This window comes from Bufo gargarizans, chromosome 10 (genome assembly GCF_014858855.1).
Source record: "Bufo gargarizans isolate SCDJY-AF-19 chromosome 10, ASM1485885v1, whole genome shotgun sequence".
Classification (NCBI taxonomy): domain Eukaryota; kingdom Metazoa; phylum Chordata; class Amphibia; order Anura; family Bufonidae; genus Bufo; species Bufo gargarizans.
Window position 1 is genome coordinate 29,797,793 of NC_058089.1, and position 21,382 is coordinate 29,819,174.

General features: G+C 40.8%; 1 protein-coding gene across 1 annotated transcript in view; it reads right to left on the reverse strand.

Annotated features, from left to right (window-relative positions):
• Positions 1–409: 409 nt before the first annotated feature.
• The window catches only part of LOC122920028 (mucin-5AC-like), a 107,494-nt gene continuing 86,521 nt past the window's right edge, over positions 410–21,382 (reverse strand). Inside the window, exons 35-46 of the mRNA XM_044269238.1 lie at positions 18,785–18,963; positions 18,401–18,470; positions 16,030–16,130; positions 15,443–15,474; positions 12,302–12,479; positions 12,103–12,207; positions 6,370–6,410; positions 6,133–6,261; positions 5,940–6,038; positions 2,148–2,246; positions 1,577–1,696; positions 410–421 (exon numbers count right to left, since the gene is read on the reverse strand). Of these exons, the coding sequence (XP_044125173.1) occupies positions 410–421; positions 1,577–1,696; positions 2,148–2,246; positions 5,940–6,038; positions 6,133–6,261; positions 6,370–6,410; positions 12,103–12,207; positions 12,302–12,479; positions 15,443–15,474; positions 16,030–16,130; positions 18,401–18,470; positions 18,785–18,963 (1,165 nt within the window). The remainder of the gene's footprint in view (positions 422–1,576; positions 1,697–2,147; positions 2,247–5,939; positions 6,039–6,132; positions 6,262–6,369; positions 6,411–12,102; positions 12,208–12,301; positions 12,480–15,442; positions 15,475–16,029; positions 16,131–18,400; positions 18,471–18,784; positions 18,964–21,382) is intronic.

Genomic DNA, 21,382 nt, shown 5'->3' on the forward strand with positions numbered 1-21,382 from the left:
TTACTGTAAAACTGCAGATTCAGGGTAATAAATATTGCAGTTTGTTTGGCTGTTAACCCTTGCTATGTTACAAGAAAAAATAATACAAATGGAAAATTTGCTTTAATTCTTGTGGGACACCTAAGAGTTAACAAATTTATAAAATCAGTTTTGAATAACTTAAGGGGTTCATTTTCTAAAATGGGGTAATTTATGGGTGGTTTCTACTATGTACGCCCCACAAAGTGACTTCATAACTGAACTGCTCTTTAAAAAAGTGGGTTTTGGCAATTTTCTTAAAATTGCTAAAATGTTCTTCTAAACTTCTAAGCCTTCTAACTACCTAAAAACATAAAATTAAATTTACAAAATGATGCCAACATAAAGTAGACATATGGAGAATGTAAAGTAATAACTATTTAATGAAGTATCATTTATCTGTCTTAAAAACAGAGAAATTCTCATTTTAAAAATAGTTAATTTTTCCAGATTTTCTGCAAATTTGGGATTTTTTTAAATCTTATAGGTAAAATATATCAACTCAAATTCACCACAAATTCTAACATGAAGTATGATGTGTCACGAGAAAACACTCTTAGAATGGCTTGGATAGGTAAAAGCTTTCCAAAGTTATCACTAGATAAACTGAGACATGTTAGATTTGAAACAAGGCACTCCTGCATTTTGTCCAAACTGGCTGTCGCTTGAAGGGGTTCAAACATCATTTTGGCTGACAGATGCCCTTTAAAGCTGTGAAATACACAAGTGAGTCTTGAGCTCTTCTTTTAGGCTCATTTTTGTATAACCCACTACGTATATTGAACTTGTACAGAGCTATAATGTATGAAGCTCCATACTATATTATGCACATTTAGTGCTTGGGAAACATAATTAATTTACATAGACAAGTACAAGTGATAAAAATGGACTTACGTTTACAAGTATGACAGCAGCCGTCAAATTTGATAGTACCCTGCACAAAAAACAAGTGAAAATGGTGACTTATTTATTAACAAAGAAATTAGTTTTTAAAGGATAATTAGAGCACATAATGTTTGTGTTCTAGATTAGTTTTTTTTGAAAGACTACAAATATGTTTCAGCAACTGTCTCTCCTTAAAAAGACCAGCCCTGTATGGAGACTTATTTACAATACTCCATTAGAAAACAATATGCAAAGAGGTAACTCCTAAGAAAAGAGAACCATTTTGCCAGCGCCATCTTGTGGAAGTGGCTTCCTAGGAGTCAAAAAGTTGGATTTTAACTCATAAGAAGCAACTTTCACAAGGTGGGGCTGGTGAGATGGTTCTTTTTCCTTGGGCGATACCTCTTTGCATTCAGTAACTGAAAAAACTGTTACAGATGGTTACAATGGTCTTGCAGATGTTTAATGGAGACCATTGACAATACGTATGACTGACATCATACTGGACAACAATACTGCAGCATACTGCACCGTTTTGTGCAGCTTTTATAGTTGTATCTGCAGCAAAGGCAAACCCTAAAAATCATGAAGATGTCATCCATGTGTCAGTAAGGTGTAGTTAACTCAATCTATATATAAATATCAGAACATAGTACTATATAGAAGAACAAACCTCTAGACATTTAGAACGCTTGAAAGGTGGGCACGTAATGCTGTTTTTCACCACATCATAAGAGTTTGAGCAGGTGTAGGTGGTGCACTTGTCTTCTGGTGGAGTGTACTGTTCTTCAGGCTGCAAAGCAAATTATTTAACAATATTATGATGAATCTACTATATTCTAGGAAATGTGCACAGAACAATAGTTACTACAGTCTATATTGTGAATGTAGGAAAATATCCAGTTTATTAAAGTAGAATACAGTAGCTGATTAAGCTTAGTTATGACTTTTCTTGGAAGGTCATACATAATGCATTTCTTGAGGTAGAAGATGAGCACAGGAGAAAACAACCTCCAGTTTTGAGGACCTTAACATTTGTGTAAGACATTATGGAACACACATTGTTTCTTCCAGTAAATTAATCAATCTGTTGGGGAAATATCTCTGATAAACTACCACTAGAGGAGTATCAGATTATAAGAACATTTTATGATTTTTTTTATACGACCATTCGAAAACATGCCTGGCAGTTCAGGGCAAAGAGAAAGAGATAGAAATGATAGACATTCAGATAGTAAAATTACCTTCAAAGTTTTTGTTGTATTGTCACTCAGTTGGATCACACAGGCGTATGGTATACATGTTCCACAACATTCGGCTTTTTTTATCTTGTATTCGTAGCCCTGGGATAACAAGATCATTTTAGTTCACAAAGTCTACTGGTCAATTTTATGACTGTTTTGTATAAGTTGCTATATTGAAGAGATCATACAATGTCACAATTTTTAATGGCACAAGTTCTTCTGACTTCCACAGGTACATATTGGTTGTCACTGTTGTAACACTCATAGTAGACACACGGATTAACAGGTGGGCTCCATGTTTTATTAGACTGTAAATAGAAAGAGAAAATGAATTCTTGGTTTTAGGGTTAACAGTTGCCATCAGGTTGTGTTTGTATACAGGTGGTTTAGAGGTTACAGGGGTTATCTCGCTTCGGTAAATGGAATTTATCATGTAGAAAAAGTAAAAGGGGTTGTCACATTGCATACTTTGGGGACAAATAAATAGTATATGCCCACAATGTCTGATAAGTGCAGGTCCACCTCAAGGAATAGAGCCTCAAAGTGAGGGAGGCCACACCGCACATGCCCGACTGACCACCATTCATTTCTATAGGAGTGACGAGAATTTTCAAAAGTCCCAATGAAATAAATAGGAAGCGGACACGCTAGCCCGGCCACCGTTCCTTTCACTTTTATGGACCTGACAGAACTAGCCGAGCCAACGCTTGGCTATTTTCAGCACTCCCTTATAAATCAATGGAGGGAGGCCGTGAATGCACTGTGCAACCTCCTTCACTTGGCAAGCTCCATTCTAAAGATAGGTATGGGTCCCAAAAGTGGACACGCACCTATCAGATATTGGGGGCATATCCTAGCGGTATGCCCCCAATGTGTGAGATAGCAAAACCCCTTTTATTTAAGGCACTTACTAATGTATTGTGATTGTCCATTGTATAGCAAAGTATTAACCCCTTCCTGACCAATGACATGATAGTATTTCATAGTGGGAAGTGACTTCCCGCAATTTGATGTCATGCTTATCAGTGCAGGGTCCCGGCAGTCACTGATAGCCGGGCCCCTGCTGTGTACGCCAGCTTGGCTGTAAAAGCCTATGTCGGCAGATAAACCGGCAAAGAAGGTGTTTTCAGAGGGTGAGAGTTCCCATCGAGCCCCCTCGCTGCGGTGACAGAGACTCGATGGGTGAGATGGCAGCCTGATGCATTGCAGAAGCATCTGGACCTGCCTTCTATGGAAGCCTAGCAGATCCAGCCCCATCCATTCATCCATATTTTTGGGGTAAAATTGCGCTCTGACACTGCTACTGTTTTACACTTACAGTTACTGTTAAATACAGTGTGGCTGACAGACAGGTGCCAGGCCCTTTAAAGGAAACGGGGAGTGGCTACAATGGTGTTGGAGCTGGCAGAAGTAGCAGCAGAAGAAGGGGAAGGGTGGTGGCAGCAGTCGCAGCAACAGGCCAGAGCTGCCAGTGTCATCCAGCGTTTGTGTTTTGATCTGTAACCCAGCTGTCCTTGAATGGTTGACTTCAACATCAACTGAACTGACATCAGACGGACATTGTCCCTGATAGTTTTAACCACACTTTTGTTTATTTTTCTGTTTGGTTCTTTTAAAAAAAATTATAAATAAAGTATGTAGTTTTACAAATATAATTTGGGACCCCAAAAGGGACTTTTTTGGTAATTTGTGATTTATCGCGAGAGTTCCAAAAAGGGCCCAGAATTTTGTATCAGACAGAGGAGAAAATAAAAGCAATGTATGCAGAAAGTGGTTTATCTGCACAATGACAGGAAAGGAGCAGGAGGAGCTGGAGGCTGATTAGGAAGGCCAGACAGATGACCCTGACACACTGTGGCAGTATGCAGTGGAGATGGAGGCAGGAAGTTAATCCAAGTCCCTTCTGCAAATGGCTAGATCCATGCTGAGTTGCTTGTGTAGGGACAGCCGTATTATCACCATTTGGCAGAGGGATGACTACTGGCTCTCCACCATGTTACCCTTGCTACTGCTCCAAAATGGGGGCCTTTTTTCCTATTTTTCCTATTTTTTGCTGAGAGAGAAGATGAACTCAACTACTATGTAGTCAGTTGGCCTTTGTGCACCATTGCCCATCCTCATGAAGGTCTGACCGGAGGGGCCCGCAGTGCTAGAGGAGGAGGGGGCTGGAGCAGCACCAGCTCCATCAGCAGCAACTTAAGTCTGGAGTCTGTAATGGCCACTTTTCTTTACCCGCCTACTGAAGAAACCACCAAACAACAGCACCAGCAGGACATGGAGCAGAACCTAAACCAGCAGGTGGTGGCATTACTGTCCATCCAAACTTTATTTGTGGCTGCAACTGGCCAAATTTCCCTGGACAAGCTTTTCTGCCCGGCCAGTAGTGTGGCATCAGAGTTGGTGTTTGTTGCGGCGACATAGTTACCCCAAGGAGAACTCGCCTTTCCACCCAAAATGTTGAGACCTTTCTAAAGATGACTCAAGCATGGATCGGACAGGATTGCCACACACCAGTGCCTGATGCATCAGACTAATCGTTCTGAGTGCCATACTAAAACTTCATGAAAAAAAGACTAATTTCATTTGACGGCCTGTTTCAACCACTTTTCTGATGCTTCCACCTGCCTGATGCCATACACCTGCTGCCTTCTACTACTGCCACCCACCATCTTGTGCTGTTACTGCCACTGCTGTTGCCCTCCAACTCTCCAATCTGTCACTGGGCTACTATGTTGAATCCTCATGCAGTTTCCACTCTTTCCACTCTGTGACTGGGCCACTATGTTAAAGAGGAAAATTAAACCAGCACCTCCATAACATATATAAATAAGGATGCAGCAACAATGCAATATACTTTTTCCCTATGAATTCACCATTTACTTATGTCTTTGTGCATTAAGCAGTGTGCTATTACTTGTAGTTCTATGTATGTAATATATTTTAGCCAAGGTAGCGTGCACCTGTGTCCTTTATATTTATATGCATTATGGAAGTGCTGGCTTAATTTTTCCCTTTTTTTGGTGTATACCATTGAGGAGTGGCATCCCTTGTGAACCGTGCACCCCCGCCCATCTACCTGGTGATGACCATGGGTCAGTGGAAAAGCCATGGAGACATGCACTACTTTGGTCCATGATGCGGACTAAACATGACCATTGAAGTCTTTGGGTCCATGAAAACCACTGACCCACCCATATTCTTTCAGTGTTTTTTCATAGTGCATTGGTAGGAGATGCTCTGTAAACAAATTTTCAGCCTAGCAGTGTATGTGGAATACAGATGACACATGGAGGGTAATAAAAAAGGACACACAATTAAAACGCAGATCCTACACAGCTCCAAATCCACTGTATTTCCTTAAACAAATGTTGAATGAAATGATAAAAATATCTCTGCCATTAGGGGGCGCTCCCTACATAGGGATTTATACAAGTTTCTCAGTAATAAATATGTATGCTGAAATTAACACAGGAATAGATTAGACCCTATCTGGGAAAGGATTTAACAATACACAATCACATAGCTACAGACTAATTTCCTTTCTTGTCCCAGATAATAAAATGTAACTTTTAATGATTTGCTTAAAATGAAGTCAGCACATCTATTAACTATTATAAGTGAGCTCTAAACACTGTATACACACACACACATATATATATATATATATATATATATATATATGCTGTGAACTGCTTTTACAGCAGGGAGAGCCAGAAACATCTTTGCCCCTTCATAAATCTACACTTAAAGAAACTGCATCCCAACTGTAAAGTCGTTATCAAAAAAGCGTACCTTCAAAATCTTTATGGAGTTGTCACTTAGTTGAATTTTACATGCATTCGGTTTACACGTGCCGCAGCATTCACCTTCAGAAGATATAAGTTCATATCCCTGAAAAATGCAAAATAATGAATGAATTGGAAATATGGCGCCCTACTAATATCCACTGTAAAGGTATCAGAAAGCTTGTAGCGATGGAACTGACCAGTTCACATTCGATTTGGCATTGGATGGATTTACATGAGACAATGTGCAGTAAGGTCTCAGGATCCGTCTCATTTGTGCACACACAGTCCATACATGAGTCTTTGATTTGTGGGATTTTTTCTCCAGGCTATTAAAAGATAATAATAAAAATAAAAAAATAGACAATAAAATACAGTCTTTTGACCAAGTTTATTATTTCCTTTCAGACTTTAAATGGTTAAATTGTTTCACTTACGTTGTACAGGGACCCGTTGAATGCACAGACTTCCAATGGTCCTGTTTAAGACAATTAAAATGCATTAGAATAGCATATGCAGAATTCATGCTCACAAAAGAGACCCTAATTTGCCTAATTATACAGATACAGCAGCGTGTTATGCCATTAATGTAGTATTTTAATACAAACTGTATGAATGCTGTGCAACATATATAGCATAGGAATGATATGAAAATAGTAATGTTCATTTAGCGGTTGTATAGTACCCCAGACCTGGGGTCATACTCAATTGTGAATAGTTTGTCATTGGTAATGGTATGTATTTTTATTTTTGTGTCCATGTGTACCAGAATGAAGAGGTATGGTTGACATTAGTTGGCAGAAACAAGGCCAATCACCCTGCTCCTTCCCTCTTTTGTAGATGTGGGTTAGTCTTGTTTCCTGCCAGAAGGGGAGTTCCTGTGTAGCTACAGAAAGGAGAGAAAGCGCAGTCGGGAGCTCCTACTCCTGGGAACAACATACAGTCCTAATCAAAAGTTTAAGACCACTTGAAAAATGGCAAACAATCATATTTATCATGGCTGGGTCTTAACAAGGTTCCAAGTAGAGCTTCAACATGCAACAAGAAGAAATGGGAGTGAGACAAAACATTTTTTGAGCATTCAATTTAATGAAAACAACGAATAAACTGAAACAGGCTGTTTTTCAGCTGATCAAAAGTTTAGGACCACACCTCCAAAAAAAAACTAAACCCCTCCAACTCAGAAATCCAGACCTTCAGTCTTCAGATGAGCCGTGACACTCTCCTAACCTTCCCGGCTCAGACTTGATAAAGGGGACTTTACCCCGAAACGCGTTGTCTTACGAATAAATGGAATACTGCCGAAATTAAAACACGGTCCTTGTTTGGTTGTCTCGTGCGCCCCCAGCAGTCCACACGCTCCACTTAAAGGTGTAGCGTACTTCTCTTCATTTCCATTACCCTAGTGGCAGGGTGGCCCCTGCCCAAGGTGTTAGGACGGATCTTGGCTGCACCAACCATCCCTTATCTATACTCGATCTCCATTGCAGTTGCATCCAATTGATGCAACCGCAGTAGGTGAGCAAACCATTTCTTTCATTAGAAATTTGTTTGTTTGAATTTACTTACCCTATGAGCGCCTTCTCTATCCCATTGGCCATCATTTGCAATTGGATTTAGATCAGGGGAACACGCAGGATGGGCCAAAAGAGTGATGTTGTTCTCCTGGAAGAAGTCCCTTGTCCTGCGGCATTGTGTACTGTAGCGTTGTCCTGTTGAAAACCCCATTCGTTACCACACAGACGAAGGCCCTCAGTCATGAGAAATGCTCTCTGCAACATCTGGACATAGCAAGCGGCCGTTTGACGCCTCTGCACTTCCTGAAGCTCCATTGTTCCACTGAAGGAAAAAGCACCCCAGACCATTATGGCGCCCCCTCCACTATGGCGCGTAGAAAACATCTCAGGTGGGATCTGATTGTCATGCCAGTAACGTTGGAAACCATAAGCACCATCAAGGTAAAAAAAATTCTCATCAGAGAATAAAACTTTCTTCCACCTTTGAATGTCCCATGTTTGGTGCTCTCTTGCAAAGTCCAAATGAGCAGTTCTGTGACGTTCAAGGAGGCAAGGTCTTTGAAGATGTTTTTTGAAGCCCATCAGTCTCAGATGCCGTATGATGGTTATGGGGCTGCAGTCAGCAATAGTAAGGGCCTTAATTTGGGTCGAGAATCGTCCAGTGTCTTAATGGACAGCCAATTAGATCCTCTGGCTCAGTGCTGATAAAATTTCTGGGGGTCTTCCACTTGACTTTTTTGTTCCATAACCCTCAGGATCATTTAAGAAATTCCAAATGACTGTCTTACTGCGTCCCACCTCAGAAGCGATGGCGCGCTGTGAGAGACCCTGCTTATGCAGTTCAAAAACCCGACCACGTTCAAAAAGGGAGAGTTTTCTTTGCCTTTGCCATCACAACGTGTGACTACCTGACAGAAAATGACAATGAATCCACATCTTTGCACAGATTTTGCCTTTTTTATTAAAGGCATGTGGTCCTAAAATTTGGATCAGCTGACAAACAGCCTGTTTCAGTTTAATCGTTATTTTCAATTAATTGAATGCTCAAAAAATGTTTTGTCTCACTCTCATTTCTTCTTGTTGCATGTTGAAGCGCTACTTGGAACCTTGTCAAGATCCAACAATGTACAATTTGATTTTTTTTTGCCATTTTTCAAGTGGTCTTAAACTTTTGATCAGAACTGTATGATTCTCTTATGAGAGACCAACAAAATTCAGCTTCAACATCTGTATAACAAGACAGCAGAGTAATCAGTGAAATAAAGCTTTACATACACTAATGCAAGGTGAGAGACTACGCTCAGACACATCTCAGCTATACCACCACTAGGCCAGACAAAGCTGAAGTCTGACTCTTACAGTGGATACCTATACCCAGAAAGTGCCTTCTATTGCTAATCTATTGTTATCCAACTTGCTTCCATACCATCTCAACTGGTGTTAGAAACAGCAATTTATTGCTGCTGGATGTACAATAAGTTATATTTTGCACTTATTTTGTTCAAACCCAGGAAACTATGGCCTAAAGGGAGTAGACCGTTACACAAAACCTCATCAGGTCTACAACTACTCTCATCCTCTGCACCGGCTCTTCAAGACATCACTGCAGTTGCAGCATCTGTACATCAGCATCAGGATAAGAGTGTATGATGCAGAACTAGGCACATCTGCAAGTCTAGAGTCTGTAAAATGTCTTTGACAACCCTTGTAGAAACTGAAATGTTCAGCATATACAACAAAACACAGGATAGGGAATGTGGCTGTGGCTCTCAGCATTCATGAGAACCAGGGTTCCCCATTTATATGGATCGGTGACTGTGCATGTCTACTACCATTCCATTGCTGTAGATAGTGGAGTACAAAGATTGGTTCTTTCCAGAAATCCCATAAAGCTAAATGGACACAGCAGATAGAAAAATAATATATTTCATGGGCAAACTCCTTTAATTGTTCAGGCTCTATTCATTCTAGTGTCATCATGGCTTCCAATTTTAAAGGATCATTATGGATATTACAGATTTGTAGCCCTTTATGGACTTTTTAAAACATTTTTTATCCCAATTGACATATACAGTTGGAAGAAAAAGTATGTGAACCCTTTGGAATGATATGGATTTCTGCACAAATTGGTCATAAAATGTGATCTGATCTTCAACTCAGTCACAACAATAGACAATCAGTCTGCTTAAACTAATAACACACAAAGAATTAAATGTTACTATGTTTTTATTGAACACACCATGTAAACATTTACAGTGCAGGTGGGAAAAGTATGTGAACCCTTGGATGTAATAACTGGTTGAACCTCCTTGGACGCAATAACTTCAACCAAACGTTTCCTGTAGTTGCAGATCATACATTCACAACAGTCAGGAGTAATTCTTGACCATTCCTCTTTACAGAACTGTTTCAGTTCAGCAATATTCTTGGGATGTCTGGTGTGAATCACTTTCTTGAGGTCATGCCATAGCATCACAATCGGGTTGAGGTCAGGACTCTGACTGGGCCACTCCAGAAGGCGTATTTTCTTCTGTTTAAGCCATTCTGTTGTTGATTTACTTTTATGCTTTAGGTCATTGTCCTGTTGCAACATCCATCTTCTGTTGAGCTTCAGCTGGTGGACAGATGGCCTTAAGTTCTCCTGGAAAATGTCTTGATAAACTTGGGAATTCATTTTTCCTTCGATGATAGCAATTCAGGCCCTGATGCAGCAAAGCAGCCCCAAACCATGATGCCCCCACCACGATACGTCACAGTTGGGATGAGAATTTGATGTTGGTGTGCTGTGCCTCTTTTTCTCCACACACAGTATTGTGTTTCTTCCAAAAAACTCAACTTTGTTTTCATCTGTCCACAGAATATTTTGCCAGTACTGCTGTGGAACATCCAGGTGCTCTTCTACAAACTGTAAACATGCAGAAATGTGTTTTTTTTTGGGACAGCAGTGGCTTCCTCTGTGGTATCCTCCCTTGAAATCCATTCTTGTTTAGTGTTTTACGTATCATAGATTCGCTAACAGGGATGTTTGCATATGCCAGAGACTTTTGTAAGTCTTTAGCTGACACTCTACGATCCTTCTTCACCTCATTAAGCAGTCTGCGCTGTGCTCTTGCAGTCATCTTTACAGAGTGGCCACTACTAGGGAGAGTAGCAGAAGTGCTGAACTTTCTCCGTTTATAGACAATTTGTCTTACCGTGGACTGATGAACTGCAAGGCTTTTGGAGATACTTTTATAACCCTTTCCAGTTTTATGCAAGTCAACAATTCTTAATCGTAGGTCTTCTGTGAGCTCTTTTGTGCGAGGCATCATTCACATTAGTCAATGCTTCTTGTGAAAAGCAAACCCAGAACTGGTGTGTGTTTTATAGGGCAGGGCAGCTGTAACCAACACCTCCAATCTCATCTCATTGATTGGACTCCAGTTGGCTGACACCTCACTCCAATTAACTCTTGGAGATGTCATTAGTCTAGGGGTTCACATACTTTTTCACCTGCAATGTGAATGTTTACATGGTGTGTTCAATACAAATATGGTAACATTTAATTATTTGTGTTATTAATTTAAGCAGACTGTGATTGTCTATTGTGAATTAGATGAAGATCAGATCACATTTTATGACCAATTTGTGCAGAAATCCATATCATTCCAAAGGATTCACATACTTTTTCTTGCAACTGTATTTCAGATTTCCATCACATTTTGTTTTCCACTAGAAGCATGCTTTCCTGTTCTTCATGGATTGCTTTGCACAATGGAACAAAGATCTACCATACATTAAACCACAAATGAAAGTGATCTGTATTCCTGCAAGCAGAGTCTGGGAAATTTGTCAGATAGTGGCGACGCTACAGGGGGGCGAGGGGGTAAAATTGCCCCCCCTATGTTATTCTCCCCCCCCCCCCCCCCCCGGTGCCCGCCGCTGATTCCCTAAAGCAGCTGCTCTGCCCAATGGCCGGTGAATTCTATTGAGCGCTTCCATTATGGAAGCGCTCATTAGTACCGAAGGACCAGGAAGTGGTGAACGCTATGTACTTACCGCTTCCTGGTCCTCGGCTGTCGGCTGTGCAGGGCTGCGCACAGCGTGATGTCGTTCTGTGACCTCAGGCTGTGCGTGCCAGTTCAGAACACAGTCGACTGAGGAGAAAGAAAATTGCAGGCGGCATCCAGGAGCAGAAGAGGTAAGTGTTTTTTTTATTTTATAAAAAATGAGGCTGCTGGGGGCATAATAGGGGCTAATGAGAGGCATAATGGGGGCTAATTAGAGACATAATGGGGCTAATTAGAGACAGCAGACGACTGAATAGCTTAATTTGTAAGTAAATTGTTTTATTATAAATGTATCTCTGCATACCGCAATTCTCTCATATTTTGTAATCTTATTTATATATACTTATTTTGTTTTTGCCCCGCCATTTTTGACTGTGGTATCTTTGTATATTGTTCCTAGAGTCGCCACTGTTGTCAGAGCAATGTTTTCTCTCAATTTATCATTTGGAGATACATTTAACAGAAACTCTATCAAGAAAAAGTCAGTGGTCAGTGAGTTCATGTCAGCTCCTAAAGTGGAACGGCTCCACTAAAATTTTTTAAAATAGTAGAAAAGGATGCATAAAGCTGATGCATGTAGGATATCACTATCTCTAGCACTTACTGCAGTCAAATGATGGGCAGCAATCACCCTCCAAAAGTACAGAGACAACCTCAAATCCAAGCTGACAGCTCTTCTCCTTCTGCAGGCAGTAGCTGCTGTTGCATTCTGTGGACAGAGGGGTGGTTGAGTCAATATCAATAAACCATTCACAATCAATTCAAAGATTCAGCAGTCAACATGTTAGAAAAGTGCTACTTACGACATTCATTCTTCATGCAGCAGGGCTGAAGGGGATCTGGAAGCTCCTTAAGGATGAATCCTTCCTTGGAACAGGATGTGTGAGCCAATGGAGGGCATGAGAGTGGCTTACACTGGACAGTAAGAGAATTCTTCTCACATATACAATTATTGCAGTTACTTGTCCAGGTCTCTCCAGGCTGTTAAGAGAAGGAATTGGTAACTTTTTAATATTACACTTAAAGGGGCATTCTGACCTTTAACATTTAAGATACATCATAACTGCTTGATATTTGGAGTCCCTATTGAGCATTACGGGATCTAGTCAACAAGCTGTATGAAGCCAAATTGTTTATGTTGGCCAGGAAAAGAGGGATGAGAGAGCATCTAGAACATTTATGCTGCTCTCTCTACTAAAACTTGTTCATGTGGTTGTCTTTCATCAAGTGTATTGCTCGATAGATTATTAGGGAACTTTGATTTACTAAAAGGGTTGTATGTTCTGGATTTTCTTCTCTTGGTCAAGTGAAGAATGGAGACTAAGAGAATCTGGAGGACCTGTCCTGTACTGGATTAATCAGACAGCTCATTTATTTGAATGAGCTATTTGAAATGTTTAATTTCCCCTGTGTTGGCGCTGCAGGTAATTTAAACTGCTAGTTTTCCTAACTGATAATAGCTGGGGAACACTTTGGGTATGGCCGTGCATTCAGGTTTCTGCAGTTTTGGAAGCCAAAAGCAGGAATGGATCATAGAAGGAGAGAAAGTATAAAAGGATGCCACTTCTCCTTTTTTGAATACACTCCTGGTTTTGGCATCCAAAACTGCACGCAGAAATCTGACCGTGAGGCCATAACCTTTCTGATCAGTTTGTTGACAATTAAATCTTCTGACCTGTAGGAATTGAAGAAAACCTCTTTAAGGAAACAGACAACCACATGGTCTTGACCGTTCTTGAAACTCCCATTGACTTTGCTGATACCCTTTGGTCCTGTTTTCTCCTTCTTTGCCACCATTGGCTGCTTTGGTCTGTATTATGAAACTAGCTGAAAGACCCGGCTTTGCTCGGGTATATTTAATCTATTTTATTTAATGTTTGTGTGTGTTGTTAAAAGATATCCACACTATCCACTGTAATAGTAACATCTACCGCAACTAGCCCCTTAACAGTGACCTCCACAGCCCCCTACCCCATAACATTGACAACCCCACAGTGCCCCGTCCCTTAAAATGGGACCTCCACAGCACCTTCTCCTTTAACAGACCTCCCACCCCCTTAACTTTGACCTTTACAGCATCCTTCTCCTTTAACAGTAAGTTTCACAGCGCACCACGCCCCTTGACAGTGACTTTTACAGCAATCTTCCCCTTAACGCTGACCTCCATAGCGGACCATTCCTTTAACTTTGACCTCCACAGAAGCCTGCCCCTAGGGTGGGAAGAAGTCCAGTTTTAGACCAGACAGTCCGGCTTTCAGAGTCCCTCTTCTCTGTCTGGTGCAGGGCCTGGATGTACCCTGGGGATGTCCTTTTGAACAGCTCCCTCTCAGACAGCAGCACTGTGCTGTCTGAGCGTGATCTGCAGGGAGAAAGTCACCCTCAATCCCACCCCTGCAGCTGACAGAAGTTGATTTTTAACTTTATTTTTTCAATCCCTGTAAGTTGAGGAGTGGGAGGGGGCGTGGCCTAACAAGAACAGGGGGTGTCCTTTTGAACAGCTCACTCTAAGACAGCAGCACTGTGCTGTTTGAGTGTGAGCTGCAGGGAGAAAGTCACCATTCCTCCCACCCCTGCAGCTGACAGAAGTTGATTTTTAACTTCATTTTTTCAATCCCTGTTGGCTGAGTGGAAGTGGAAATGGCCTAACTGGATCGAGGGCATGTCCTTTTGAACAGCTCACTCTAAGACAGCAGCACTGTGCTGTCTGAGTGTGAGCTGCAGGGAGAAAGTCACCGTCCCTCACACCTATGCAGCTGACAGAAGTTGATTTTTAACTTCATTTTTTTCAATCCCTGTCGGCTGAGGAGTGTGAGAGAGCGTGGTCTAACTGAATCGGAGGCGTCACTTAGCGGGACCTCGGGGCGGGGTTTTAAGTCCATCTTCCTCTACAGTACTATGCTCCCTTAACAGTGTCAACCACAGCGCCCTGCCCCTTTAAAGCTGACCTGCAGCAGTGAAGAAAAATGGCTGGATAGTTCTGGAAATCTGGTGTAAAATTGTGTGTATGTTAAGGACCTGCGAGCTTCTATTGGCTGATCAGGGACATCTGACCATGTGCATGACAGTTGGGATATGAAGAGAAAGACCTGCAGGGTTCTATTGGCTAATCTAGGTTATGATATGCCATATTTGCATTTTTTTGGGAATATCTCATGAACAGTATGTGCCAGAGAGCTGAGACCAGGTCTAAAACCTTCCCGGACACCTGATGTACCTCTGTGCCAAATTTCGTGATTGTAAATGCGATGGTGCAGATTCCTTTAGCTCAGTGTTTCCCAACCAGTGTGCCTCCAGCTGTTGCAAAGGCTGTCCGGGCATGCTGGGAGTTGTAGTTTTGCAACAGCTGGAGGCACACTGGTTGGGAAACACTGCTTTAGCTGACATACACACACACACATACACTCAGCTTTATATAGCTCTGTTCAGTTTATAAAGATTTAAAGGGGTCGTCCTGTGAAAAAATATTCAACATTTTTCAAACCAGCAGCAGGATCTGAATACTTCTGCAACTGAATTTAGTACAGTCACTGAGTTATTTAATAACATCTATCTGTATAGTGCCACCTGTTTGTTCTCTTCCTTACTTCTCTTTCCACCTCACTGAGGTAGACTCACATGCTCAGTTCCATCCTTTAACTATCACCAATTGTATCTTCTGTTAGAAGCTGTGACAGTTACAGGGAGAAACCTGCAGCAGAAAGCACACAGCCCCTGAAAAAAGACGCCCTCCTTGAGCTGTGATACGGAGAGCTAAAAGAGTAAGCAAACACTTGAGCTTGAAATAAACCTAGAAGAGGAATTGGAGAAATGAATTTGGGAAATATAGATCCATGTGAGGTCCAGGGCTAGTTCTAGATTTGATAGAAAGAGATTGTCATGTACTATATGATGCCTGATTTTAATATTTTTATTTATGGGATAACCCCTTTGATGTATATACTCACTCTTTTGGGCATTCCATCAGGGCCAACGCAAGCTGGAAGAAAATTTATCATATTAGTTTTTGTCATCAAAAGTATTCCATAGAGATGTACTACAACTCATTTTAGCCTTCAGCATGCTCATACACTATAACCGATTTGTTATTTTAGGTGGCTCTTTCTAGTCCAGTTTTGTAGGTTACTAATTTACTATCTTAGATGCTTCACCGCGCCCCATGACCCAAGACAACTGACATAACAGCCCACCCTGAATCCTAGGAGCTAGAAATATGTAGTCGTAGGAAGAAAATAGCTGTAAAAAATATAGTAAGACACAAACTGAAAATTCAGCCATTGACTAGGGAACAAGGAAAAAAAATGTTGTAAATAATCACGAGCTTAATCACCGAGTACAGTATACGATTGGAATTTGCATCCATTTGTGGACCTAGATGTTCTATGGCAATCTTCTCTGACGCTATCAGGACATGATGGGAGTTGTAGTTTTGAAAGAGCGGGAGAGCCGCAGACTAAGAAAATTGTTCTATAGATTGTTTTTGTCTATGAATTTTTAGCAAACATTGTAGATAATTGTACATGTGGATACATACAGCAGCTCTCAACACAGACATCAGTGTAAGAGTTAAACAGCATGGTTCCTTCAGGGCAGAAGCAGCCTTCAGTATATGTATTGTCGAGTTCTTGAACTTCCCTGTAATAAAAGCACAAAAAAACTTACATGTTTATATGTCCTTTGGAGTGCTAAATATGTTCTCTTGCATGATTAAAAGGACATATTGTCCATACTGCTTAAAGGGAACCTCTATCTTTGAACAAGAAGTGCTGAGCAGACTGATAGATTGCATTGTGGGAAAACATTCAGTATAAGTGGTATTTTATATATTAAAAACCCTGTTCTTTCTATATTTAGGAGTCCAGTAGGCGGTCCTATCAGTGATTGACAACCATCTCTGTAGGCACAGTTCACTGGACTCCTAGGTGCAGAATAAGCAGGGAATTCAATTAATAAGTTACAAGTTATGCTGAATCTTTCCCGCCGGCATGAGAGCGTCTGACGTGAGACGCTAGGCCCCGCCCCTCCGCTCCCCCGGCATGCCGGCTGTTCCGTCTGCTCGTTCCCGCTTGCCAGCTAAGCCGCTATGCTAAGGCAGGCAGGGGGGACGCTACCGCTGATATCGGAGATCTGACGCTGCCACCTGGTCTGTGAAAGAAGCGTAGAGGGGGATGGAGATGCCATGATGCCATGATCCGCAGGCGGTGTGGAAGATTACCCGACGCTGAGACCGGAGTATCGATACCTGGGTTTGTTGGTGACAGGAGGAGCCATTGTTACCCCCAGGAGGCAAGGAATGAGCCGCAGGTGCTGTGGAGCGGTGGACTTGTGTTGGAGAAAGTCGTGAGTTGCACATGTGTGCTTGTGCTTGCAATATTGGTTTAGAGCTCTTGTGGGGATGTGGTTCTCCCCCTTTTAGAGTATGCTGGACTGTATAGGATCCCTATACGTGCTGTTGGTCTCAAACCTCATGCAGAGGATATACGGGCGAGGATACTTTGACCACTGTGGACTCTGGGGTATAATCTCCGGTATATAGCACCTTATTTTTATCCTTGGAGGAATACTGGGAGGGATAGAGTAAAAAAAAAAAAGAAGCACGAGTGAGAAGAACCTGCCAGTTTATTGGTCCGTAAGCCCTCATTTGTTATCTCCATTTTTTTTTCCGACCCCGACCCCGAGACTCCTGCTCTAATCCTCTGAAGAAGTTCTTCTAAAAAGGGATTAACCTTATTTCTGCATCTATAATAACTCTTCCTATTTTGGGTTCAAAGTTATACTAACTTTACTAAAGAGAGGAAGGGGGAAAAGAAAAAGAAAAAGAAAATAATTATTTGTGCTGCCCTCTGTTTTATGGGTTCCGGCCTGGGAGATATTGAGACGCTGAGATGAAGGTCTGGTAAGGGGATATGCTGGGAGCGCCCCCTGATACTATCTCGCTACTGCCTGGATTTTTTGACTTGTTCGGCGGTCTGCTACTAGCACTGTCTCTCTGCTATCAATGTTGCGAGTTTGGCCGGACTGCCGAGATTGAAGCGGGCTGTATGGAGGTGGAGGGTGTAGTTGCTGGTGCAGTCGCCGGATTATGGTCAAATGTTATGTACCTTTTTTTTCCCTTTAGGAATGGTTAACTCAACTAATATTTGACTTTGCTAAAATTTTCACCTTTAACCATCCGCTGGATTAATCCTGGACTAACTCCTATTCTTTTTTCTTCTATTTTATGATTGAAGACTTAGTAGATAAGTGGTTATTAACAAAGTTTTGTGTCTTTTTTATTTTTTATTTAATATTAGAGGCGACTTTCTGTGTTCTACGGAAAATAAGGACAGCATCTTTAATATGCTGAATCTTTCCCACATAACAATATAAGTCTAGTCAGCTCCTCCTGAATAGAACATGATGCCTGTAATTTGTACAGCATTTTCATGGTAATACGTTTCCTTTAAAGTCTTCATACATAACCCACACATATAGGCATAATATAAAAATAATGTGGGCATATTAGCCAATGAATAACACACCAATCACAAGAGAACCTCATAGACACAGGTCTTGGTGAGCTTGGCTATACTCAATTTTTAATATCAATTTTGTCTAGAAGACAACCTCTTAATAATGGTGACTGTATATCGGTCTACTTAGTTGTAAAGAGTTGCCTCATGACAATAATTCAATTTACACATTGATTTAGCAATCAGATCATTTCCACAGTTCTCCCCTCAGAAATTCCCAGCCATTATCAGAAGACGTTGCATCAAGCCATACACTGTGAAACATGGTTAAGCTTCGTTTGGCTAATCAAGGAGGTTCCAAGCAGTGGACTGTGCTCCATGTACAAAGGAAATATGGAAAGAGGATACCTTGACATGACATTACTTGCTACTTACTATAAAGACATTACTCACTTGGTGTTGCAGGACTTAGGATGCAATGGTCCACAAGGGTCATACTTCTTCCCGGCAGAACATTTGTATGCTAAAATGAGCAAATTGGATTGTAATCTGGACAGCATACAACTCTTATTATTATAGAAACATGTTATATTAACATTTTAGAAGTATAGTCAACCAAAGACATATAAAAGTGCTAAGGAAAACTCAATACACTGATGCTAGCAACCAATTAAATCGCTCCTTTAATTTCCTATGCGCCTTAAAAAATTGAAAAAAGGCTCAAATGTCATTGGTTGGTTTAGACAACAGCTAGGCAAATTGTCTTTGGACTATATTTTCTATAGCACCTACATTACTAGATAATCACAATGAAGCAATAACCCAAAGAACACTTACGACAATGTCCTTTAGTCTTGCTTCTCCAGTCGATGCAGACCCCATTGGCGGCACACAAAGAGGCATATATTTCCAAGCTGGAACACTCTACTGAGTCAGTGGGTATTTGACAGGAATCATAGGTACAACCTTCGTGGTAAGGCTTTGGAGGAACAACTTTGTGACACTCAGCAAATACCCTTTGAAAGGAGTAATAAAGTCATATTGATCACATATTTCTATTCCGATTACAAGATTGGACTGCAAACTCATCCAATCACTGGATGCAGCAGTGACCTTCTTCAGCCAGTCATTGGCTGAGCAGACAGTCCACGTTATTTCCAGGATGTTAAAGGAACACTCTAAGATTTTAATTTTTTTAATTTTGTTTCATGTTTTTCCCCTTGCAAAAAAACTATTAGTTATTAAAATTTGCCTACCAGGCCATTGCTGCATTGCTCCATCAAATTATGCTCGAGGCACCTCCTGGGTCATATGCCATAAATTGTGCATATGATCCTAGCCTGTTTACAACCCAAAATTAACGTGTGAGTCCTTACTGCAGTGCATGCATGGAAATTAATCTCTTGCTAGCTATGTGAGCGCATAGAATAGTATCCCTCCCCCTGATGAAAAAAAATATATATTCTCAGAATACCCCTTTAACCACAGGATAAGGAAGTGGATGGCAGCAGGGATGAGAGCAGCTTTGGGGAGCAGCTACAGGGTATTAGTGAGTTGAATTTGTGCTCATTTGTTATTTTTAGCTCTTTCTGCTCCATTTTCTAAATGGTTGTCCTTGAAATCTGCTTTAAGTTAAAAATTGCTGCTAATGTTAAGTTCGATGTCAATTCATCTAAGTATACTCAAAAACAAGAATGAACCTGGATCACACCTCCTCATGCTATGCTTTGATCTAATAACTGCTTCTCGGCATAATTAACATCTCTTCTCAGAAATAGTATACAGGCCCCTATGTTGCATGCTTTTATGAGGCATTAGTATACATTTTGATCAAAAAGCATAAGCCCGCTCACCACAACAAGGTTGCTTTGCCAGGCAGCGGGAAGGCTGTTTGGATGCTGGGTCCCGCCTCCTTCTGGTGCTGTGTTGTGGCGGCGTGCCAAATTTAGAGTAGGTTCCTACTCTAAGAGGTAACCTTATCGTGGTGAGTGGGCCTATGCTTTTTGATCAAAATGTATACTAATGCCACATGTATAGCATGCAACATAGGAGGCGGTATACTATCATTTGCACTGAGGATGAGGATGTGCAATTCAGATTCACTTGTATTTTTGAATACATCTAAGTAAACTGTTATATACAAATTAGAGATGATTGATTCTAATAGAATTGGTTGCAAATTTTACAAAAAAGTTCTCTGCAAACAAATCCGTATTTTTGCACAGTTTGTTTTAGGAAAATCATGCAAAACTGATACCCACACTTTTACTGAGGGAATTGGTGGGGAAAACAGGAGGGAGGATGAAGATGAAGGATCACATGGCACTGGGTATGAGAGGGCTTGCCTGACATACAGAGGGCTTGCCTGACATACAGCCTGATGAGCCAATCAGGGGCAGGATTCTGGCTGGGCCTTTAACTGAGAACGCCATTACAGAGCATTATGTGTGGAGCTTGTGATCTGATAGCACGTGTTTTGGCTGTGTCTGCCAAAAATCTATTGCAAAAACAAGCCAGTAATCTACTGTAGGTCTGATCTGTAGGTGTGATAGGGACAGTATAGGGAGAGAATAGGAAGATACAATTGGGTAGATTTTAGGGTTACATCAGAGAAATCATAGAGAGTGAGTGAGGGACTGGTCACTGAAGAGTTGTGAGTTGTTTTCTACAGCTTGCAATTAAAAAATCCTGCAAGAACCTCATTTTTTTCCCTAAGAACAGACTGCTTTTCTTTTTTTTTGTAAAAAGAAACCTCAAGTTTCAGCAGTTCATAGACTTATTGCCAGCCAGCACCTTCAGCAGGAATAGCATACATTCTGTTGCCAACGCTGTGCAATTGCCCCTTTTTTTTCTCTAAAAAACAGTTTCAATCTATTGTTTATAATTGAGCATCAATATACTCATGTTATTCAATTCATTGTATTGCTACAAGATATCATTCAGTTACAGCAAAGTTGCAAATAAATGCATGTTACTGTATTAACTGCATTTCTATAACCATTTTAGTAAACTTGTTGTATTACTTCCAGATATTGTTCAGTTATAGTAATAGCATTTTACTGCAAAAACAGCATTACTATACCTGCATTATACCCAGTATATTGAACATATTGTATTACTTCAAGATACTGTTCAGTTATAGCCAAAGCATTTCACAGCAAAAACTGTATTAGAATACCAGTTATTGAGAATGTTCTACTGCAAAAACTACATTATTGTACCCATTTTAGGAATTGTGGTTTACTGCAAAAACTTGTTACTGTTATACCCATTTTAGTGAACATGTATTACTTCAAGATATTTTGTAGTTACAGCAAAATGATTTTACTGCTAAATTGCATTGCCAGTTTTAGTGTACATGTTTTACTGCAAAAACGTAATTTCTAAGCTGCATTATCATAACCATTAATTTGTCCATATTTGATTCTCAAGATT